General features: G+C 46.9%; 1 protein-coding gene across 4 annotated transcripts in view; it reads right to left on the minus strand.

Moving 5' to 3' along the window:
- MLPH (melanophilin) overlaps positions 1-24,842 on the minus strand; it is an 87,559-nt gene that overhangs the window by 37,034 nt on the left and 25,683 nt on the right. For 2 of the 4 annotated variants that reach the window (XM_074968152.1, XM_074968150.1), the window contains exons 3-9: positions 18,756-18,977; positions 17,012-17,148; positions 12,407-12,445; positions 10,340-10,434; positions 7,369-7,497; positions 4,815-5,016; positions 2,334-2,497 (exon numbers count right to left, since the gene is read on the minus strand). In XM_074968152.1, coding sequence (XP_074824253.1) covers positions 2,334-2,497; positions 4,815-5,016; positions 7,369-7,497; positions 10,340-10,434; positions 12,407-12,445; positions 17,012-17,148; positions 18,756-18,977 — 988 coding nt within the window. Of the gene's footprint in view, positions 1-2,333; positions 2,552-4,814; positions 5,017-7,368; positions 7,498-10,339; positions 10,435-12,406; positions 12,446-17,011; positions 17,149-18,755; positions 18,978-24,842 lie in introns of all 4 variants that reach the window. The other 2 variants (XM_074968149.1, XM_074968151.1) reach the window with 2 other exon arrangements.

Genomic DNA, 24,842 nt, shown 5'->3' on the forward strand with positions numbered 1-24,842 from the left:
TAAAATGAGGATCAGTATCCTGCCCTCTTTTTCCAAAGCTGTTTTGAGCTCTGCTGATGAAAAGTGCTAGAGAAGAGCTAGGGATTATTATAATTCACATTTTCTAGTCATTTCCAGAAAAGCTATTTTGTAGTAAGTGTGTGGTTTTTCTCTTTTAGGTTTAAATCTGTCCTTTTTCAATAAACTGTCACACTGATCCGAGTATTGTTTTGAAGTCAATAAGCCAGTGTGGCTGTATACGAAAGCAGAATTTGGCCCTACTTGCCCATGGTAACGTACTGTGTTCATTGCATGTGGATACATATATCCAGTTCATGTTTTATCATTTAATGTAAAATGAAAGACAGTCACTACTTACAATAGGCATTGAAGGAACTTAGGAAGAGGAGGGAAAGCACAGTCTTGTTTAAAACTAGCTTTCAACATGTAAGCCTCAGCTTTCATGCTCCTCGGGTCAGAGTGCACATTTGTTGCCCACCCCTAGACACCCACTGAATGCAGCTGATATTTAGGATGTGCAAAGAACCCAGACATGTCCACTTCTTGTAAATGTAGCTTAGAAATTGTCCTGTATGTTAACTGCATGTTTGCTTGTTCAAATACCACTGTGTGCTTTTGTTTAGTGGATGAGCAGGTTTTCTGCTGAATCAACCTGCAGTTTTGTAATCTGTTTAAAACCTTCAATACAGGGGGAAGAAATCTAACTCCCTTCCCCCCACCCTAAAATAAGCAACATTTGCAGCTTTTCCCCTTGGGATCACTGATCAAAGGTATGAGATGAGTCAGAGTGACTGTTTCCAACTGCTGTTGGAACACTCCAAGAGCGACAAAAGAAGAAGAGGATCACGAAGGTGAGCAGCTATTCCACTCCAAGGCTTCATTGGCTCCTAAAGCACTGATCCATTCATGTGAGTAAAGCCTTTTTCAGGTGCATAGGAAACTACAGGCAGCTTATAGACTATATGGAACAGGCTGGGCTTTTTATTACAGCTAAATGGAGCGTGAAGTAGAACTCCATTTCCTCTTCTTGCTGAACTAAAAAAACGTGGTGGCGAATAGGACGGAGTGGGGAAACGACGATAGGCCCAGCAATGTTCCGTGTAAAGAAGGGGACAGAGATAGAAGGGCCTGGTCTCCCTCCGCCCAGGCACATAACTCGGGAGCATTGATAGGCTTTAAATGTGCACTTCCAGAACCACACCTGGTTACACTGGTGCAACCCGCAATGGAATCAACCCGCTTCCCTTCTGGATCTGAGAGCAGAACGTGGCCCACAATGTGGCATGGGATATGAATAGTTAGGTGCCAGCCAGCCATAAAATGGTACCGGGAAAATATCTTAAGAGACAGATCCTAGACTCTGGGCAGGTCTATACTAGAGCCGGGATTGACGCTCTGAGATCGATCCACTGGCAGTTGATTTAGCGGGTCTAGTAAAGACCCGTCAAATCAACTGCAGATTACTCTCCAGTCGACCCCTGATGAGAAGAGTAAGGTAAGTTGACGGGGAGATTTTTCCCATCGACCCCCCCGCAGTGTAGACCCCATGATAACTAGACCTTAGGTACGTTGACTCCAGCTATGTTATTCACGTAGCTGGAGTTGTGTAGCATAGGTCGATTTACCGCGGTAGTGTAGTCATAGCCAAAGTTACAGCTCCTTTCACTACTCTGGCAATGCAAAGGGGCTGCAAAACCAACTTAGCCAGTCTCCTGGGGATTTTCTCTGCAGTGGTGGACTCTCTGGTATATCTACTCCAGGCCACACCGTTCTTGGCCCCTAGCACCGGGCTTGTGAGTGGGATCAGTGGGTGTGGCTGGAGTGCCCCTGTGCTGCTGGATTGATCCCTTGGTTTTACAGGCAGTTGGAGTTGCTTTCTTGATTGCTTTCAGAGTAACAGCCGTGTTAGTCTGTATTCGCAAAAAGAAAAGGAGTACTTGTGGCACCTTAGAGACTAACCAATTTATTTGAGCATAAGCTTTCATGAGCTACAGCTCACTTCATCGGATGCATACATCCGATGCATGCATCCGATGAAGTGAGCTGTAGCTCACGAAAGCTTATGCTCAAATAAATTGGTTAGTCTCTAAGGTGCCACAAGTACTCCTTTTCTTTTCTTGATTGCATACAGTGTGCTCTCTCTGCCCTCTCACCATCCATCAGAGCAGCTAGTCCAGCTCTGGAGAAGATTATTATTTCACTGTACCAGAGCCACCATTTATGAGACCCATCTGCCTGAACCATTCTCTTTCAAAGGTGACTTAGGTTGCAGAGTCTCAGCCATGGAACAGATCATACAAGTTACTGGGAATGGTTTAAAATCCCTTTGTTACCTGATTTCCAGAGTGGTTTATATTCTCCTGGGAGGAGGCTCTGTTTCGGCGTTTCATGTGATGGGGCTGGTAGACAGGTATCTTCTGGGCTCCCTTTACGTCCTCATCGGAGGTGTCCATATCCGCCGAGTACTGGGGTCGGTGCTGCTTGTTCCATGGGCCGCCTTTGGGGACAGAACGGGTTCGACTCACTGGAGGCTCAGGGCAGGGATTATCATCTTAGGTTTCAGGAAAAGCCCGCGGAAGGATGGGTGAGGAGAGGTGAAAAAGGAAACAGCAACAATATTAGGAAAAAGCACTAAATAGCTTTACAGAACACCAGTGACTTCAGTGGACTTTGTATCAGTTCCTCAGACCAGACGCTCACAAGCCTGCTAAATAAATCACACTGTGATGCCTCATTAGAAGAGCTGACAAGTTCTTCCCTTTCCAAACTGTAGCAGTGGATACTCTAACAGCAATAGCTTATTCAAAGCAAAAGCGAATGCATCCTCTGTGAGAATACCCATAGTGTCCTATACTCACCACGCCAAGCTTTCAGGTAACAAAGTTAGAGGGCTTTTCATGCCAGCAAAGAGAAAGCTACGAATCGCTTAGATATAAAGCCCCTGAGCTCATTCAAGGCGTGTGTCAAGGCGTGTGTCCCTTACTTTCAGTGAACTGCATCATGTAGGCATGGAAAGACAACTGTTTCATCGGGGCTACAGGGCGGGTTGTTATCCAGAGGTAACATTTAAGAGAGCAGATACATCAGTGGGGCTTGAAACCCAGTTTAAAATAATTCGAGTGCTCAGAACAAACAGGATTGACATTACAGTTTCTATGCTACATTGGATGGAGCGTGGTCTAATGATCAGAGCACACAGGAACCGTCTCTTGCTATGTGTATGTACAGTACCGCTCTGTGCCTCTGCTTTCCAGTCAGTTAAACTAGGAATCGTCCCACTTAGGGTTTTTGCAAGACTTAATTAAGAGACCCTCACCCAAAAGGTGCTTTATGGGGGAAAGTATTATCTCACAGTGAAAAGCATCTTACAGGACTTCAGGGAGGCAGCTGGACTACTTAGCGGATTGACAATGGTCTAGGTCTTTCACTGCTATATTCACGGGTTCAAATCCAACCCAGGTAGCTGCTGACTGAGCTCTATCTAGCAGCTACTTCCCTCGTGTATGTGACATTCATTGGTGGTCTCAGCCTGGTTCCTGGTGGAGACAGGTCCACATCCCAAGACCCACTTGCCCAACTGGCACCGTTGCTGGCAGGCTCAGTACCAAGACCAAGGACTGGAATGATTCCCCACAGGCGAACTCTCCAGAACAAGATGTCGGGGCAGTGCAGGGAAGTGTGAATAACCACAGCTGTGGGTGGATCAAGGACTTCACCTACCAGACCGTAAAGAGTCTACATTTTCACTAGTCTTGGGAGCTGAGCTCAGAAAACCTAATCTGAAAACCAATGAAGTCAAAGGGAACTTTCCATTGATTTCAGTGCACTTTGGATCAGGTCTCAAACCTGGGAGAAATGAATAAAAGCCTTGTTAAATGCTTTTTAAGTCAGTTCCAGAGTGTTATTTTTATTCTATATAGTACCTCCATTTTATTTACCTCTAGCTCGGCTAATCTCAGTGGTCACAGTCACCTGGGTGTTAATAAATCCAGCCAATACATTAAAAACACACGGGAGATTATATTTTAGGACAGCCCATGTTTAAGCTATGCACCATGCACATTTTGCTTTGTTACCCTGGTAGGAGAAAGCACATTAGTGAAAGAAGAATTTGTTTTCTTTAATCTCATTCGCTAGAGAACTTATAGTATCCATAAACTCCTGATTCCCTTAGGAGAGGGTTTGATTGCACCAGGCTCCGGAGCCAGGGAAATCTCCCCAAACAGATTTAAGCATGACAGTACTCTTTAAATGAGTACATTTGATGCACAACTTGAAAATGAGGACATAAGCTGTCATCATGCCATACGCAACTGAGCCACTGCTCTGCTACGGTGGCCAAATCCTCATCTGGTGTAGATCAGCAGTGCTCCACTGACTTCATTAGAACTAGGATGATTTACACCAGATGGGAATCTGGCTGAGCAAGTTAAAATGTGGCTGCACTCAGGCCTGAAGCAAGGCTACTTTGGCTTTCAATTTCATCTGACACGCTAAGCAAGGTAGACCCGAGAGACCTCCTAGCACAGCCCAGAGCGCTGCAGGGAGTGAGGCTGGTGATTCGGAAGGTGGCATTCCTTGCTTTGGAGCCAGGATGATCGGTTGCTTATGCCCAGATGACCAGCTAGCTACATAAGCTGATTTGCATGTGCAAATCAGATGGACGGTTATGCACCTGAAAGTCAGGCCCTGTGTGTTTTAGTAGTTTAGTTATTTTTTAAGAGTCCGGAACCATTAACATTTCCATTCTGTTAGAACTGCTGGCCCAGCTGCTTTTCCTCAAATGGGACAGGACACTGGTCAGTGTAGCCTACCAGGTTTGGGATTCCTTTCCAGGCTCTTCCTTTGTGAGTTCACTGTCAGCCGGACCTCAGTGCTAAACTCCTGCTCTGGAGGGGTCATATGTTGTCCCTGCTCCTGAAGGATCTGGTGGAACACTGCAGCCAGGTCTGCTTCAGCAACCATTGTCTCCTTCCGGGAGGTGTCCTCGCCAGCATCAGGGAAATCCGGGAATGACTGAGAAGAGAGGACATGGGTCAGTACCTATAAATAAGCAGTGTGTCCCTTTCCCCAAAACCCACTTTCAAGCAAAATATTTTCAGGTTATTTTTCCCCACCAGTGAATTAGTGGATCAACTTTCTAGTTCCAATTCCTGAACCAAGACCTAAAAGTGGATGGGATTTGAAATGCTTGCCTAAGGAATTAGTACACCCCACTGCCATTAGTTTTAATTGGAATTGGGCATCACAATCCCCTAAGTAGCCTTGAAAATCTCAGCCCATGTGTCTATGTTTTTAAAATGTCAAGTCCTTTTACTGAATAAACAATAATGTGGCTCCCAAAACCCTGGTTATATTCAGATGGTTCTTAAAGAGAGATCATTTTCTCATAGGCTACAAGCACAGTGTCCTTCACAAAGACAGGCTAGAACCAACCTACACGGTTTGCCCCAAAAGCTTTATCAAACTTATTTTGGAGTTTGAAAACTCCAAGGTTTGGCTGACTTTTCAACTAAAAAGTTATTGTTACATTTCTTAGCACTTCCTGGTTCTACCCAGGAGACGGGTTTTAAGTGTTGAGGTAGCAGGAAAAAGAAAAAAAAGGCAACTCAGTATTTCTGACTTAACCAGAAGCAAGAATGGATTATCCAGTCCTGCAACTCCATGAAGTCTGCACGGAGTGAATTAAGGCTGAGATCAGCACCCAAACATCTGGGCTCTTGTACAAATTGAACCACTACTCTTTACTTTTGAGGTTTGCACACCACTAGCCTGTGTGCAAGTCAGTTCGGAACATTTCAGAAAAACTCTGTCTGCCTTTTGGACATCAAGCAAGAGATGCTGCTTTTTTGTGCATCAAGTAGAATACATGGATCTTTTATGACAGGACAAGGTGTGTGAGGTAATATCTTTTATTGGACCAACTTCTGTTGGTGGGAGATAAACCTTTAGAGCTATGCAGAGCTCTTCTTCAGGACTGGGGAAGGAAGAAGAATCTCTTATGTTGTACATGCTACGTCGAGGTGTGACTTTCACAGTCATTGGGTGTGTTGTTCAATCTAGGAACAGCAGAACCTCAGAATTAGGGACCCCTCACGAATAGAGGTTGTTCGTAACTCCGGAATGTTCATAACTCTGAGCAAAACGTCATGGCTGTTCTTTCAAAAGTTTACAACTGAACATCGACTTAGTACAGCTTTGAAACTTTTCTATGCAGAAGAAAAATGCTGCTTTCCCTTTATTTTTGTAGTAGTTTATGTTTAAGGCAGTATTGCACTGTATTTGTTTTTTGTTTGTTTTGGTCTCTGCCGCTGCCTGAATGCATACTTCCCGTTCCAAATGAGGTGTGTGGTTGCCTGATCTGTTTGTAACTCTGGTGTTCCTAACTCTGAGGTTCTACTGTACTAACATCTCTCCGTTTGCAATGGCTGGTAACAGCCACTGATGACCGGAAGAAGTATCGATGTATTATGAAGCTGGTTTTGTATTCTTCTGCACAACTGTTATGCAATAATTATGCAAAATTGTTGTTTTTCAGCATTGGGAAATCTTCCGCTACCCATACAATTCCCTCTCTTTTTCAGAAGGTCATTCTCCATGTGGTTTGCTGTGACAGGCCAAGCCAATTAGGAGAGCCAGGCCCCAGGAGTTTTGCAAACAATAAGAACAGCTTTGCCTGTCAGGACTTTATGGATCAGTCTTTTTAGATGGCCTTAGCTCCTCCCCAGAGGGGCCTGCCTCAGCGTAAACACAGGAACAAAATTACAGAGAAAACAGATGTGGGTTGGTTACATGCCCCTCCTGCTTAGAGAAGTACCTCAGCTCCCTTCAGGTTTCCCACAGAACAGGGAGAAAAGAGTCTTCATATTTCCCAGTCCTTTCCTCAGCCGACTTTGACAGAACCCAGTACTACAATTGTGGATACAAGGACTACAATTCCCAGCCTGCCTTGCTCTCCATCTCTAGCAAGAGCAGCTGGCTGGAACCACAAGAAGCCAACTTTATCCCTTTCCACTGAGGCTAGAAATGAACTGAGCCCATGTTCATGTGGGATTGCAAAGAAACAATCCGATTCCTGCAGGGGCCAATTTAAAAACAAGTAATTAAGCCCAGAAGAAAATGAGACCAGAGGACACAATCTTTTCCAAATCTCCTGCCATCCTAGCTCACCCGTCCTCACTCCAATTCACTATCCTCATTCTGATTCATGGCCATCAGGAGTAAGGTCTATGTGGCAGAAAAAAAAGCAAGGGGGAAAAGCTAATCAACATTATACCCTTGGAAACTCCAAGCAGCTGGACAGTAGAAGACAAGAAAGGAAGGGAGCAAGGAATGAGAGAACAGCAGTCCTCAACCACCTCCCCATACCTGGTGGCCATCCTGGTTGACCGGAGTCTGAGAAAGCTGCAAAGATTGACGACGTGATTGAGCAGAATATTCTGAGTCCAGTTCAAAATCAAAGGGATGAACAGACAGCAGGCGCTTTGTCTTGCGCATCTTAGAAAGCATAGAAAGTAGAAGAAAGAAAAATTCAGTGTAAACGCAACTGGTCTTTAAAAAGGGGTCTGATGACTCTTTCAGCCCATAATGATCTATCTCTGCCTATGTTACTGGTTGTGTCTTTTCTTCTCTACTGGCTACAGGTCTGACATTACTGCTTTGCCTAATTGTATTTATGGATCAAATGTTGCTCTCTCTTTCTGCCATGCAACCCTGCTGACATGTCAGTGGAGCTGTCTGGGTGGTTGAGGGCAGAATGTGGATCACATTTCTTCCTATTTAAAGAGTAGGTGTGTAAATGAGAATGGGAATGATATCCAATATTGGTGTGGATCCGATGAGCAAGGTCTATTCCAGTGTGCTTTGAAGTGAATGGAAAGATTCCCTAAGAATTCATTGATCTAGGAGGGTGGTGAAACACTGGAATGCGTTACCTAGGGAGGTGGTAGAATCTCCTTCCTTAGAAGTTTTTAAGGTCAGGCTTGACAAAGCCCTGGCTGGGATGATTTAATTGGGGATTGGTCCTGCTTGGAGCAGGGGGTTGGACTAGATGACCTCCTGAGGTCCCTTCCAACCCTGATATTCTATGATTCTACCTAGGGAGGTGGTAGAATCTCCTTCCTTAGAGGTTTTTAAGGTCAGGCTTGACAAAGCCCTGGCTGGGATGATTTAACTGGGAATTGGTCCTGCTTCGAGCAGGGGGTTGGACTAGATGACCTTCTGGGGTCCCTTCCAACCCTGATATTCTATGATTCTATGATCTTTCGGGCAAGACCATAGTATTCTGGGCTGTTGAGGAGAAACTCAACTGCAGGTTCATTGAGGACTTATGGGGAAGTGAGATTGGCTCAGATTTCACAGAGAATTCCAACAGCTGCTGTGGAATCCTCAAACATGCGTCCCCCTTTTCAGCCAGGGGATCATTCAGAGATAGCCACAGCTAGGAGGCACTGCCATCTCCGCTCCTTAAAATGCCCCTTGCAATTAGATCTAATTTATTTGGCCTGTGTGGAATTTTACACTTCATTGTGTGATGCTTATGCCCCCAAAAGAGATTCTTCACCAAACTAAGCCTATGTCTACACTAGCGTTTTTGTCAGTAAAACTTCTGTCCATCGGGGTGTGAAACCTCCCCCCCGACCGACAGAAGTTTCACCGACAGAAGCGCCGGTATGAACAGCGCTGTGTTGGAGGGAAATGCTCTGCCGCTGACACAGCTACCACCGCTCTTGGGGGGGTGTTAATTATGCTGATGAAAGAGCTCTCTCCCACAGGCATAGAATGGCTACATAGGAGACCTTACAGTGGCCCAGCTGCAGTGGGTACAGCCATGCCACTGTAAGGGCCATAGTGCAGGCATAGTTCTGGGGAAGGACAGTTTGTATCTTTAACCGGTTAGATTGAAATGAAGTGACTGCATTTCCAGGAGACCAACTGAAAGAAACAATTACCTCCCCAGATAATGCCAATGATTTAACAAATGGATGTGGTAATAAAGCTGGCTAAGGGGCTGACCTATAGAAAATGAAATGTGACGTTTAGAATCTATTTAACAATACCTAGCTCGCACTTACGGCTTTTCATCTTAAAAGTGCTGTATAAAGGAGGGTCAATATTATTATCCCCATTTTACAAAGAGAGAAAATGAGGCACAGAGGGCCAAAGTGACTGCAACAGGTCACCCACCAGGCCCAGGACTAGAACCCAGGTCTCAGTCTAGCGCTCTGCCCTCTAAGCCACACTGTTCCTTCCTATTTAGAAAAAGGTGGTTGGTGTGTGTGATGGGTGCACTCACCCCGCACTGGACGGGGAAGGGTTAACTCCTCAGTGTGGGCTGAGGAAGCCACGCCCCCATGTCCAAACTGGGCATGCTCACAGTGTAGCACCCGTATAAGAGGGAGCAGCCCCCGTCAGTCTGGTCTAGTTGCCAGAGAAGATGGACATATGCTGCAGCCTCCAGTCCGGGAGCGGTGGAAGCCCCAGACTGCGGGAGCCAGAGACACCGAGACTCAGGCAGACAGCCAGGTACCTGAGGATGCCACTTGGAGGTCAGAGCCCCTAGGATTGGTGCATCCAGAGGAGCCCAGAGACCCTGAAGATGTCTACATCAGGACTGCAGAAGTCACGATAGGAAGTAGCCCCGGGAGGGACTAGCCATTGTCCCTACAGTAGTCAGCATGGTTCTGGCGAATCCCCTCTACGTGGCGAGCTCACTTGCACATTACCAGGGCCCTGGGTTGAGATCCAGTGGAGCAGGGAGGGCCCGGGTCTCCCTACCCTGGCTGCCGCCCCTCTGGGAGGCGGCCCAACCCTGTTGACTCCGGCCACTAAATCTAACTGCCCTGGGAGTCAGGGTATTGTCATTGACTCTGGCCGCTAGGCCTTACAGCCCTATAGCAAAGAGCCAGTCGGTAGACTTAAACCGTTAGGCCTCACTGCCTAGAAGCAAATGGCGGCTTGAAGGATAGGGTGCACTCACCCTGCACTGGACGGGACCCCCAACCTGTCACAATGTGTCACTCTGAGAGAACCAGGATGCTCATATTAATCAGGGGAAAGGAAACCTGGTCAAAATGGGCTAGTGATTTTGGGAGCATCAATTTCTGGGAGTTTGACACCACAAAGGGGCCTAATTTCCTGAGGGCGGGTGTCCAGCACTTTCTTTACAGCATTTACATTGGCGACATGGGAAGATAGGTTTGTATCAGAAAACCAAAGCAACAGAAACCCCTGCAGAGAAAGCCCTCCGCAGCTAAGAAAGCCCAGAGCGGGGAAGAGCACAGTCCACACCAAAGCACGTAGAATGAGGCATGGCATGTCCACAGAGGTAAATGCTCACCCTAGTATAGTGCTCAGCTTCGGCGCCATCCATGAGGTCATCTTCATCATCGCTGTCGTTGCCCACCCCACTGCCGGCATGCAGCTGGCACTCACCTGGGAAGGAGAACAAGCAAACATTGTGCATCAAGGGCTTGGTAGCCCCAGCACCACTCAGGGACGAGATTTCAGAGCTGCAGGCTGAAGCATTCCAGCCATCGCGCGGCTGAAGGAACATTGTCTGTTGGCTACCCTTGGGTTGCCATGTGGCTGGTTTTTAACCAGCCTTGCTGGTTTTCTTACTGCTGCAGCTGCTGGTGAAAAGATTTAATTTTTTTTTCTACTTGGGACAGTTAAACATAAAAATAAACTTAGTGTTATGGTGTTCGTGCGTGTACAATGGTTCTCTAGGACATTTCAGTAACCGTTAGCCAGGGTTGGCATTGGGACCCTTTTTGTTGGTGGTGGTGTTGGGTGGGGAAGCCAATGTGTCTCAGAGATGGCAACCCGATGGGCCTATACTGGTGTTCCTCTTATAACGCCTCTTGGGGGCAGCTCCTGCTCCTATTGGAGTCATTGGCGTCAAGAGGTGCTCATGGGCCTATGCTTTCTTAACACACTGCCTTAGTGTGTGATCATGTCTCACTCTAGTGGCTGATCCAAGGAATATACGCTGTGTCACCCTACTACAGCACAGGGAAGTCTCCTTTAGCTCAAGAGATATAGGTCAGCATTCCTGGAGCTGACGGTTCCAGATGCGATGTGTCTTGATGACAGTGGTGTATGTGGCCGTGGTTCACAACCTGTATCTTCTTATAAAAACTTGTATCATCTTATATCCTCTCACTAGTTGTTCTTCCTGCTGCAGACCCATCTTCCAGCTCTTTGATGTAAAAGATTCACCAACATGGACTCACTAGGCCTAATTAAGAGGTGATGGTTAAATTACATGACAGGAGATTGGTGTGAGTCTGAGTCTCGGAGAACCTCAGTGAGTCTAAGCCAGTGATTCTAAAGTTCAGTTTAGATTTGCTTATTCTTACCTCTAACTCCAGCCCAATATAATTTTGCTCCTGATCCTCACCTGCCCCCTTATATAAAGCAGGGAAAATCAAGAGAAAATCCAGATCTCCTCACCCTTCTGTGCTAACCCTTCTATATTAATGGATCACAACCCTTGATTTCCAGACCTGATACTACTGTAAGGAGTAGCTCCATTGATCTCAATGGGAGTCAATACTGCTTTGAAAAGCACAGATAATCCACAACCCCAAACAGTAACATTCCCAGAGAAGCAGCTGTGTTAGTCTGTATCTGCAAAAAGCAAAAGGAGGACTTGTGGCACCTTAGAGACTAACAAATTTATTTGAACATAAGTTTTCATGAGCTACAGCTCACTTCATCGGACGCAAGCAGTGGAAAATACAGTGGGGAGATTTTATATACACCGAGAACATAAAACAATGGGTGTTACCATACACACTGTAACAAGAGTGATCAGGTATGGTAACACCCATTGTTTTATGTTCTCTGTGTATATAAATCTCCCACTGTATTTTTCACTACATGCGTCCGATGAAGTGAGCTGTAGCTCACGAAAGCTTATGCTCAAATAAATTTGTTAGTCTCTAAGGTGCCACAAGTCCTCCTTTTCTTATTCCCAGAGAGCCCTTTAGCCAAAACCGAGATGGACAAAACGCCCATTTATAGGAATTGGGGAAATTTTGATTATCACTGGCAAGAACCCCCAGTTATGACATTATCAAGGCCCAGATTCAACAAGGTACTCATGTGCTTAAAGATAGGCATGTGATTAAGAGCACTGCTGAATCAGAGCTTAAATCGGAAAAACAGAAGTCTCAGAACAGGCATCAATTGTTAGAGTGAAAAAGGATCAACATTATGGAGGTTCCAATTTACCATCGCCCCTCCTGATATACACTATTCTGAAGTGTACAACAACAGGCTGGGCTCACATGAACCAAGAAAGCAGAAGATTTGGGGACCTCCACTAGTACCACACTGAGTGGTCAGAGCAGCCCACTGCTACGATTTCCTTTTTAAACGGCATTAAAAAAAGCTGACTTACTGTTGATGTCTGGCAAGCTGTAAACTCGGTCATGAAGACCTAAGTACGAAGAAAAATAAACACTTTTTACAGGTATGTTACACAAAGCAACTTCCAGAACCAAGCTTAGCAGGAGCTCGAGTCTGTTCTCCAGCATTCTCAAGGCACAATCAGAAAAGCAAATTTAAAAAACTGGACCATGAGTTTGGAGTCAAAACTGGACTCAAAATCAGTGAGATTTTGCCACATGCTCCAGAGTCATAAAAAAGGCTTAATGCAGCTAGTTCACACTTTATGTATTTGGCACCAACATCTGCACAGTGCTCTCCTGCAACAAACACACAGTTGGTTTTGTTACCCTATTTAATAGCCTGACTAGGGAGTTGTGGGTGATGGGCACTTCTCAGTGTCAGGATAACGTATGGCAAAGGTCCTGTTCCACTGGGATTCATTCAGCATCACCACAGGACTGAGTCACCTCCCAGTGGAATCCATGGAGACTGTCACTGACTTCAATGGGATTTGGGTCAGGATCCAGGACAGCAGGCATGAATGGGCACTCTATCTGCAGATACTCCTGGGGCACATCTGGGATCACTTGAGTGGCTCTGCCACTTCCTTCCAAGAGCTCAGAGAGGGCATAGTTGGATCACTGCTCTTCTGCTCATGCCAAGTTTGCACCAGGCTCCGTTCCATCACCCCTTCCTGTCCAGCATGTCTATGCAGCAGCCATAGCAAGTTGGCATGGAATATAATATGCATGATACCCACCTAAGCCAGCTGGTTCAGGGTGACTTAGCCAGCACCTAACACACAGTGGGGCATGCATGAGGGACAGGTAGCAGAGACTCAGCCAGGAAAAGAACAAGAATGCTTAAAACAATGGGAAGTAAAAGATGGAAGTGTCCAAGGCTATATTGCTTGACTGCGGGGTATGCCTGCCACTTATTACTAGGCTCACAGCTAGGGGGTGCTGCTGGCCAGCTGGCCCGTTAGCAGTGGTTGCTAAGAGTGCTACATACCATTGTGTCCTTTTCTTTCGGCTGCTGCCCATGCCCCAGTTATCGCTGCCCTGGCCATCTCCAGGCCAGGTTACAGTAACATGCTCTACCCGAGGCTCTGTCTTAACACCACTGAGAAACCGCAGCTGGGGCAGAAAGTGGCGGCTTGTTTGTGAAGCGACACTCCACGCAGCGAGCCCACGACACCTGTGCCCTGATCAGTGCTGCCTGCAACGTGATTTCATGGTGAGGCTGCAGGCGCTGGGGGCCAGCGAGGCTCTGAATGGTTTGGGCCTTGCCTGAAAGCCTGAGCGATGCATGTGCACCTGCCAGGAGCCAAGGCGTGAGAGCTAACCAGGCCATCCACAGCTAGCTGGGGGCGGCAGAGCTCTTAGGGCACAGTACTCAGCTGTCCAGTTCACTTCCCCACTGAGGGGTCGGAGGGCTTCTGAAGCTCATGACATGCTGCCAGGCTCATCCGTATCCCCATGTTTTTCAAGGGATCATGAAGGGATGGAAAAGAGGGCGGATAAATATATTGGGGTGGGTTGTATCGGACTGCATGGCCAAGCACGGCATGGGCACTGTTAGGACGACGTTAACAACCCGTTAAGACCCTGATTCCCCAATGTAATTAAGCAAATGCCAAACGTTAAGTTTCAATGGGGCTAAACACACGTACTTAACGTTAAATTCCCTGCAGAATCTAGGACTCAGCAGTGTGTCTGGTAGATGACAGGGTGCTGCACAAATCATAAAGGCCTAGCATTACTCTATCATGTTGCCCAAAGTAAATGATAGCTATTATAAGAAGATTAACTCCGTGAAAGGAGCCTGCCAATTTTACCGGTACTTTAACTGATAAAAAATTACTAGCCCTTCTGTGATGAAAAAAGACTAAGCAAATTACGATCCTTCATTCTCATTTCGGTATTCCCTTTGTTTTGTTTTAAGCTAAACACCTCAATGCTCTTTACTCTTTCGGTGTACTGCTGAGAACGGTGCTCATTAGATCTAGCAATCATTTTAATTTCATACTAAATACTATCTACACCATGGGCTTCTATTTGTATTTCCATGAACTAGTGGACTTGGGAAAAGAATAAGGATATACAGGCTTAATCAATGTACACCCATGGCATCAGTGCAACCTATTTGCTGGGACCTCCCAGTGGGAAAAGAATCCCCCCACCCCGATCTCACCATAGGCAACAGAACCAGTTCTCAAAGGTGTGCATTCAGAAATAGCAGTGATACCGTACCATGTTGGCAGCAGCTAATTGTTACAGAGTTCTGCAGTTAAGTATATGATGCTGATGGTAGCCTTGTTGATAAATCCAGTCCCTGGGCGGCCACACTGAAAACGTATGTTCATATGCCATCAGGCCACTCTCTAGAATACTGAAGACCTGTTCCAAAGGCTTTAGCAACCGTGTTGTCAGTCTTTAAAACTGTCCAACGCTGCCACCTACTGGCAAGTCAGTATACAAACATGTATCAGGTTTCAGAGTAGCAGCCGTGTTGGTCTGTATTCGCAAAAAGAAAAGGAGGACTTGTGGCACCTTAGTCTCTAAGGTGCCACAAGTACTCCTTTTCTTTTTGCAAACATTTATCAGCGTGCAGAAAACGATCAGACGAGAAAGCTCTGCGATAAAGGGCCAGCTCTTCGCCTTGTGTAAACTGCCCTCGCTCGGCTGAAGTCAATTATTTAAAAGCAGCCGTGCTCCTTGGGTTTCTTTATGTTAGGAAGCATAAATGTTGGCTTAGGACTAACCCTTCTGCTGCTCTGGAGCAGAGCATGGCACAGAGGAGACTGGGGGGACGGGGAAGGTGAATTCAAACCCCGTCCCTTCAGCCGGTTGCGGACCAAACTAGAGTGCGTCTGAATTAACTGAGGGCTGTTTTAGCTTCCATTGGCTTGAAATAAGACCCTCAGGGTCATTACACTGACCGGGCTCAACAGATCACAGTGCACTCCAGCCCTGCACCCGACACATCTCTGTCTCGGGTTCAGAGGAGACCATGGGCACCAGGTTTGTATAATTTTTGGTGGTGCCCAGAATGGGTCCAAGCAGAGCCGTCCATCCATAGGACGGACTGGGGCAACCGCCCCGGGCCCCACGCTTTGAGGGGTTCCGTGCTTCAGGGGGATACAGGGTCCAGGGCGGCCTGGGGGGTTAGCAGCAAGTGACCCGGCCCCAGCCCACCCCACTCCTCTCCGCTCCATCCCGCCAGTGCCTGGTGTCACTCGGGGGAGGAAGCCAGAAAGAGGCGTGTGGTGGCGGGGGCTTGCGGGAAGGGGTGGAATGGGGGTGGAGCAGGGGCAGGAAGAGGCTGGGTGGGGTCTGGGGGAAAGAATGGAGGGGGGGCGGGGCAGAGAAGGGGCAGGAAGAGGTGGGGCATAGCAGAGCGGGGCAGGCTGGGGCCGGGTCTCTCGCTGCTGACGGTGCCAGGCCCCCTGCTAACCCCCCAGGGCTCCCTGGACCCCGCGTCCCCCTGAAGCGCAGGGGCCCCCAAAGCATGGGCCAAGAATGGTTGCCCCGGTCCGTCCTATGGACGGGACGGCTCTGAAAATATAAGCCCAAACACTGTTGGAGCTGGGTCCATGTTCCTGAATATTGGTGGAACACGGGCACCATGGGCCCATATAACTCGTTGCCTACGGAGGAGACAGCTCTGGCAGCTGTTCCTACCTAGGAAAATCCTCACCTACCCTTTTAGGGCAGTTTTAGTGTCCATGTGTGCTGCTCTGGCAGTGCAAAGAGGCCTTAGCATGGGCTGGAATCTGGCCCTCACTTATAGGCTTAGAGATATTTTAAACAACAGTGCGAATACTGATATAAAAGCACCATATTTGTATATTTTTTATATATAGATGCACAGCATACACACACATATATATACACACACACATCCAGATTCATCCCTGGTATCAATGGAGTTACACCAGGGATACATTTTACCTAGTCAGTTTGAGTCTCCATTTGAGACAATCCAAATTTTGTAGCCGGTGAACTGAAGCCCAGAAAGATTAAAAGACTTGCCAGAGGTTACTCAGGAAATCTGTGGCAGAGCAGCTAATTAAGTGAATCCTAATTAACTGACTCTTTGTCTCATTTACTAACAGCAAAAAATACCAATAACTTAGCATTAATTGGTATTATATTATTATAAGTACTAGTTTGTAAGCCTCTGATTGCCAGATGCTGGGACTAGATGATGTTCAGTAATTGCCCTGTTCTGTGCATTTCCTCTAAAGCATCTGGCACTGGCCAGTGTTGGAAGACAGGATATTGGGCTAGATGGATCATTGGTCTGACCCGTATGGCCGTTTTTATGTATCTGTGTTGTATATCTTCCAAGAGTCACGTTAACACCAACAGACGCCGCTCATCAGCGTGGGGGATTGAACCTGGGACCTCTAGAGCTAAATGCATGAGCCTCTACTACGTAGCTCTCAACCGAGGCTGTAGAGCAGACTCATTAATCTCTCTCTCTAAGTGGTCTCGGTGCCACTAGATGGGACAGAGCACCGCACCCAGGAGGCGTGTGGGTTACAGTTGCACAACCATTAGTTAAATACGCACGTGAGGCAGATCAAAAGGAGCGCAGCCCTTTGCCATACCTAGCAACGTTGGGTTCATTTTCTGCCCATGCTGTAGCCTGCCGTAGAGAGACCGCATCACTTTAGCACTTCCAAACCGCTTGAAACGGGATCTCACGTGTTCATAATACCAATCCAGGGAGCCAATCTTCACAATCCTGCCCAAAGAGAAAGAGAGAGAGAGAGGCGGTAACTAACAGACATGAGCCAGAGTGGTCGTGCTTTCATTGGCCAATGTCTGATCCGATCCATCCTAGTCAATGCAAGGACTCTCGCTGACCTTAGTTTACTGAGTGTTGGATTGGGCCCCAATGGAAGACACAGAGAAAGGCAAGATGTTGGGTTTATTTCCCTACTGTACTACCATGCACACACATATGTATCCTCCTTTCCACTTAGAGCCAGTAAACAGTAATGGACCTGGAGCCTCCGATGTCTCTTTACTCCCCATCTCTCTGGGGCATCCACAACATAGAAGTGTAACTGCAAAAGGGATTTTCACATTGGTTAAGTTGCCGTGTTTTCAGGGCAGTGGTATGTTGCCTGGCGTTTCAACCTTAATAAAAATGCTCCCTGCCTGCAATACAAATATGGCGGGTGTCTGGAGTTGTTTTGGCTTTTGGTCACTATTTGCTCCCCCAACACTAATGGTCTAACCTCTCTATGACTCGTTATCAATGGAAACTCCGGCTGTGTGCAGCGGAAGGATCTGACAGCCTGTTCCAGAAGACAAGATCATGAAGGGCCCACTCTATGCTCGGTCACACACCCACACAAATCCCAGAGCACAGACTGCTTCAGAGGGTCCACGCCTGGGGTGATAATCCCTTCCACTCAGCTGCTCCGAGACACCAGCGCCTTCGGTTTCAGATTGCGCGCTGAGACTACCAGGAGCCTCCTTGTATAGTGCATCTCAGGCAAGGACGTCACCATCCGAGTCCCTGCGCCTGGGGAGTGCAAGGTTCATTCCCTCCCTGCACCCTGGGAGAAGAGGGGCATATTGCTCCAGAAGACGGGGAGGGGAAGAGACAGGGACATAGCACCATCTCCTCCTGGGGGCAGAAAGGCCCTATTTACAGTCCAACTCCAGCCAGCTCCTTTAGGGCCTAACAGAGCTCTCCAATGAATCCTCACTCCTCTTTTCTTTGCCAATACAGCAGTGACAGTTCCCGTGCCCGTATTTAGATGAGAACACGGCCCAGGGCTGCCCTGTTCTCCCCCCCACAGGAGGAAAGGTGCTGAGAGCTGCAGCGGGTCACTGCTCATACCCAAGGAGAGAGGCTGTGCTCTCTGCTACTAGGCACCCAGAAGGTGTAGAGGGGGCCCTGGAAAGTTCAGGAAAATAACCTGAAAATAACAGGAACTGCCTAGCAACAACAACATCAAAACTCTTTGGAGAGGGAACTTGCATGTGAGATCCTTTGTGATCCTTGACCATGGCTTTACTTTGCCTAATCTTTGGGGTTACTCATAATAATAGTGCCTAGCTCTTATGGAGCATCATTCACATGTGGATTTCAAAACACTTCACAAAGGAGGGCAGTATTATGATCCCCATTGTACAGATGGGGAAACTGAGGCACAGAGAGATGAAGCAACTTGCCCCAGGCCAGCAATAGGCGTGTGGCAAAGTTGAAAATAGAACCTAACTCTCCCGAGTGTCTTGCTTAGGGCCCGCCCACTAGGCCACACTGCCTCTCATCTCCAGCTCCATTGCATTGTGAAACCCCTTCGTCTGCGGGGCTGCTGATCCCTGCCCTTCTACCTGGATAAGCGGCAAGGGTCACAGATCCAGGCTTGCTCCTTTTTGTTGTAGCGGCTGCAGTTCTTGCAGGTGTAGAAGTGGCAGTCCAAGCACTGGCGCTTGCTGTTCACCAGGAACTTGAAGGGCTGTAGGCAGTGGACACAGTGGGTCTCGTTGAGGTGGGACTGATTGGACAAGAGCTCCCTTTTGGTGCTCTCTTTTTCAATCTTGCATTTCAGTTCCCTATAAAAGCCAGACACTGACATCAGGAAACGAGGAACAGACATGGCTATACTACATGGGTTGAATCTGGAAGCAGCCCTGAGGACTCTCAGCTGGGAGACCAGCTGACTCAACAGTAATCATTAAGCACACCCACCCCAGTTCTGCTCTGAATTACGTTGCTGTAAATCTGGAGTGATCATCCCCTGCTATCACACAGCTCTTTTCATCTCTACAACTCAAAGTGCTTTACGAAGGGGTCAGAATGGTTATCCTCATTTTACAGATGGGGAAACTGAGGCACAGGGAGAGAGGTGACTTACCCCAAGTCAGCCAGCAGGCCAGTGGAAGAGCCAGGAATAGAAAGAACCCAGGTCTCCAGAATCCCAGTGGAGTGCTCTAGCCACTAGGCTATACCTCTCTACTGTACACCACTGAAAGCAATGGCGACCCTCTGGATTTCCATCAGCGTATCTGAGCATGGAATTTGGCCCATTAATGGATTTGTTTATCCTGTGTGACTTTGACCAAGTATAATTTCATTTAGCTCTGCATCCTTCCACATGACAAGCTCCATGACATTTAGAAATCACTCTAGTGTTTTCCAAGCCCCATGGCTTGTTGGAACTCTGCTCTGTTATCACTAATGAAACAAGGTATTAGAAACCAGCAGAGCTGGGCCAAAGAGACAGTGTTTGGCTCTGGATCCAGATTAGATTTAGGCTCGGGCCTGGGTTCAAGGCCAAATGGGCTATATGGGTCAGGTTTGCTGAAATCCATTGCTGACAAGGGTTGTTGGGTATGTTTGGTATTTAACTGAGAGTATAAATGGGCCACTTTTAGCACAGTGACAAAATGCATTACACTCTTTGCCAGCAGATCAAGGGACGTGATCGTTCCCCTCTATTCGACACTGGTGAGGCCTCATCTGGAGTACTGTGTCCAGTTTTGGGCCCCACACTACAAGAAGGATGTGGACAAATTGGAAAGCATCCGGCAGAGGGCAACAAAAATGATTAGGGGAGTGGAACACAACTTATGAGGAGAGGCTGAGGGAACTGGGATTGTTTAGTCTGCAGAAGAGAAGAATGAGAGGGGATTTGATAGCTGCTTTCCACTACTTGAAAAGGGGTTCCAAAGAGCATGGATCTAGATCAGTGCTACTGAAAGTGGTGGTCCGCGGACCGGTGCCGGTCCGAGAGCCATCGGCTGCCCGTGTGTGCGCACATTGGAAAAAAAATTGCCGGTCCCTCAGATCAGATAGCTTGAGAAGCACTGGTCTAGACTGTTCTCAGTGGTAGCAGATGACAGAACAAGGAATAATGGTCTCTAGTTGCAGTGGGGGAGGTTTAGGTTGGATGTTAGGAAAAACTTTTTCACTAAGAGGGTGGTGAAACACTGGAATGCGTTACCTAGGGAGGTGGTGGAATCTCCTTCCTTAGAGGTTTTAAAGATCAGGCTTGACAAAGCCCTGGCTGGGATGATTTAGTTGGTGATTGGTCCTGCTTTGAGCAGGGGGTTGGACTAGAGGACCTCCTGAGGTCCCTTCCAACCCTGATATTCTCCGATTCTATGAAATCCTGCCAGGTAGCCCTGGAAGATTTTGGTTGTAAACAGTAGAAACCTCAGTAGATCAGTTGTTCTCGCAAGATTTTGGCTGAATCCAAAACCACAAAACAGACCCATTGGGCTTAGGTTCCACTGTGGAATTAAAAGCCATAGGACCAGATGCTTAGAACTTCAATGACGCTTACACTAGCAGAGGGTCTGGCCCAATAACTCTAAACCACGGCCTAAACATGCTGATCACTATTGCCACATTGTTTACTTGTTACTCCCAGATCTGTCTGTACTATCTGTTGTCTCTTGTCTTATACTTAGATTGTAAGTCTCTGGGGACTTTTTGCTGGCTATCTATAGAGCATCTAGCACAATGGGGTCCTGGTTCATGAATAGGGAATCTAGGCATGATGATTATACAGATAATACACACAATAATAAATAATAAAATAATCATAATTTATTTCTGCTTTTCAGTTCTCCCCATTCCCCTTAGGAGCTTCACGGGTAGGTTATTTTCATAGGAGTTTGGCTGTGAATTGGGGTTTTGGATATCTTCAGTATAGACCTGTTACCTAGAAGAAGAGGAGCTGTTTGAATACATATGTCTTCACTGGAAAGTGCTCTATTTACAATTAACATGGTAGGGAACCGAGATTTCACTATCAGTTCTTACAGTTTTTGGACCCATTCCACAGTCCTGCAGTACTAAAGTCCATGAAACATCTACAGTTTAAAAACCGTAGAAAGGTCTCAGAACACCACGTGTCAGTTACGAAGAAAGCAACCATGTGAGATGTTCATGACAATCCCATGAATGGCTGTCTAATACAGTGTGCGCTTTGAAAGCAATCTTGGCTGGAACTTTGTTAAGAGTCTATTGTGAGGCAAGCATTTCATTTGCTTTTAGGATATGCTACTCAGTCTGGACAACTGGCAATCCTCAATGCAGGAAGCACTCCACGTAGCCTGCGTTTCAAGCAGCAGCCAGGGTTGGTAACAGGCACATTCCAAATCAGCTGAGCAAGAACAGTGTCCTAATGGCGGATCTGTGGCAATACCTGAAGGATTTCTATTTGTTCGCAGGGCAGCGCGTTAGCTAGTACATACCACAGCTTGTTTGCCTTTTGGGTTATGATTAAGAAGCGTCATGTTTGACTTGTAGGAAGGGTCCTTGAAGGCTTGTTTTCCATCTGGGCAGGGCTGGAAAGCTGCCCCTTCCTGAACACAGTTAACACGGCTGTTCCACATGGACTAGAAACCTCAGTAGCTCAGCTGTTCTCACAAGATTTAGTTGCATCCAGGGTAGCCACCCTAGCTGTACACCATTGTAATGCTTTTATCAAGGGGTTAATAAATGGATGTCAGTACGACCCACTAACAGAAAGATTAAAATGCCAGGTCAACAAAGCCAGTTCGGAAGAAAAGAAGAAACCATTCGACTTCATGAACATTTTTCAATATTGGGTGGTAGTGGAACGGATGGGAAGAGCTCAGGGTTGCGACCGAGGAAGCACGCAGGGCAGGATCTGTGGGAATTCTCCTTAGAGCCCATCGGTAGCCTGTGCATAAGATTTTCCAGGAGGATGGGGTACGAAGTGTCACCTGGGGCCAGATTCTGACTTAGAGTAAATCAGCACAGCTCCATTTACTTGAATGGAGCTATGCCGGTTTAGATCAGTTGTGAATCTAGCCCAATGTGAGCCTGCTCCATGCAATTCCACTGGTGTTTCTGGCCCTGTGATGTTCACAGTAGCAATAAGTTGTTCGTCACTGAGGATGACTTACAAAAGTATCCCAGCAGCCACCTTTTGTCTACGTAATTGAATCCCCAGCGTCGCTTGCTCATTCAGGAAAGCCCTGGCATTCGCTGCTTCTGGGAGCAAAGCACTTTCATAAAGAAGTTGCTGTCAGTGGACCAAATCCTGCTCTCGGTTACACACCGACATTGGTGGAGCTATGCTGTTTGACGCTAGCTGGCACATACAGGAGTAAAAATCAACGTGAGAGTCGACTCAGGCCCAAACCCTTTATATTTAGTAAACCAAATCTCTCTCAATAGTGTCTCTGTTAAGCAGCAAATTTACCTGTGGTTATGACACAGATCAAGGGCTCTGGCTTTACAAACAACTTTCTAAAAACTGCTTTCGGAAAGGGGGCTGGTTTTTAGCCCTTTCCAAAGGCGGTTTTTGGCAGGGACATCGGTGCCCAAGACAGACCCTCATTCTTAATCCGAGCTGAAGAGCTGCAGGTATGTGTGCGCTCCGGTTGGCGGTTTGGGTTATGGAATGAAAGAACTCATCAGGTGAAGCAGAACAGAAGTCTCTGGCTACGTAGCAACACACCGTGCCACCCGGGCAGCCCACCTCCTGCATTCTGAGAGCTGCTCTTCAGAGTAGGGATTGTCCTTTTTTATGTTTGTCCAGCACCTTGCACAAGGGGGGTCCAACCAGCGTGTGGCCTTTGGGTAATACCCCAGTAGAAATGTTAACTAATGACTGCTCTGTGTTGTGCCCGATGAACTTTCCCACTGTGTACAGTACTTGAGGATCAGAGGGACCTGAAACTTTCACTAGACCAGTTTTTCCTGTTTTCAAAGCCTGCCAGCTCCTCCCTACCCCTGCCAAGGAGATAACAGGTCTCAGCTGAACCAATTTAAAACCCATAAGAACCACGTGGCCTTTGTTTATTCTTTTCAATAGTCAGGATGGCAGCCAGCTGTTTTGTTACTAAATTCCCTGCAGAATGAGTAAGTGAAGGTGTGGCTGGCATGGGCTGTTATGGAATTACCGGGAAAAGCCTCGAGCAGATTGAGGCCCAAGTCCTCAGTGGCATTCCAGAAAACAGCCAGATAGCCCTGTGGTGGAATACCTGTTGCAGAAGGAGGGTTTGCTGGGTGGCATAGGGCTGGCATACCGCTTCCCGGTAGAGAAGAATACTGAGGGGATGGCATCAGGGAGAGCGGGGTGAGATCGAGCTATTCTGGATTGCAAATGCTTGCCTTGAGTCTGTTCCAGCCTGGTCATAAAGGAGAACGGTAGCCAAAGAGCAAACCATTCCCTGCTGTCACCAGATGTTCCTAAAAACACCTTTGCCCCCATCTTCCCAGGCTGTGCATCCGGAGGGGCTCAGATGACAATGCAGGATAGATTCTATGGGCCTGATTGCAATCCCATTAACCCTGGCACAAATCCAGGACAATTCCATTCACCTCAATGGAGGTGCTCTGAATTTACCTGGGTGGTTACGGAGATCAGAATCTGTCCCTTGCTGTCGCTAATGATCGAGGTCTGCAGTCATATGGCTTTCTCCTCGTACAATGACCCGATGTTGAATTAAACTATGTAACTGGTATGAATGAACTGAGCAACCAACTCAAGGTAACATAAGACTGAGAGGACAACATTCATATTCAGTTTGAAAATCTAAACACAATCAAGGGTCTGGATTCTGCTCTGCCTTGTAGAACTGAAGCATTTCCTTTGCAATCTTGAGAGTTACCTGGATTGGCAGCAATGGTGAGGTGAGATTCTGATCCAGTAACAAGCGCACACAGAAGACTTTAGCTGAGAAAAACTGCTCATTCAGGGAAATGGTAGTGAGGGAGATTGGATTTTGCTGTGCACTGTGAGTAATGGAGTTTGGTGCGTGGTGAATTACAAAAAAAAAAAATCAGGGGAAAACAACATTTGTTTTAAAAAAATTTAAGCAAATTGAAAAAATGTCGGGTTCAATTAAACTTTTAGATTTTGAGCTCTTAACATTCTTCAAAAAGAACAGGCAGACTTGGGGCACCTTTGAGACCAACACATTTATTTGAGCATCAGCTTTCGTGAGCTGCATGCATCCGATGAAGTGAGCTGTGGCTCACGAAAGCTGATGCTCAAATAAATGTGTTAGTCTCTAAGGTGCCACAAGTCCTCCTTTTCTTTTTGCGGATACAGACGAACCCGACTGCTACTCTGAAATTTAACATTCTTTAATTTTCTAAAAATAAAAGGAAATTTCACCACACAAACTCATTTTGAATAAAAAAAATCAAAACATTTCATTTTGAAAGTGTTCAAACAAAATATTTTGGAATTTTTTTTTGACTGAAACTATTTGGCAAATGGACTCACATTGGCAAAGTGGTTTGGGATTACCAAATCTGCATTTTTTGCCTCAAGTTTTGATTGAAAAATTTCACCCAGCTCTAAAAGTTAAGGCCCTGAACGAACACTCAGAAGACCTGGGTTCAATTCCTAACTCACCCACAGGCAGTCTGTGGGTATGTCTACATTGTGATTAAAGACCCATAGCACAGCCCTGGCTGACTCGGGTCAG

This window comes from Natator depressus, chromosome 11 (genome assembly GCF_965152275.1).
Source record: "Natator depressus isolate rNatDep1 chromosome 11, rNatDep2.hap1, whole genome shotgun sequence".
NCBI lineage: Eukaryota > Metazoa > Chordata > Testudines > Cheloniidae > Natator > Natator depressus.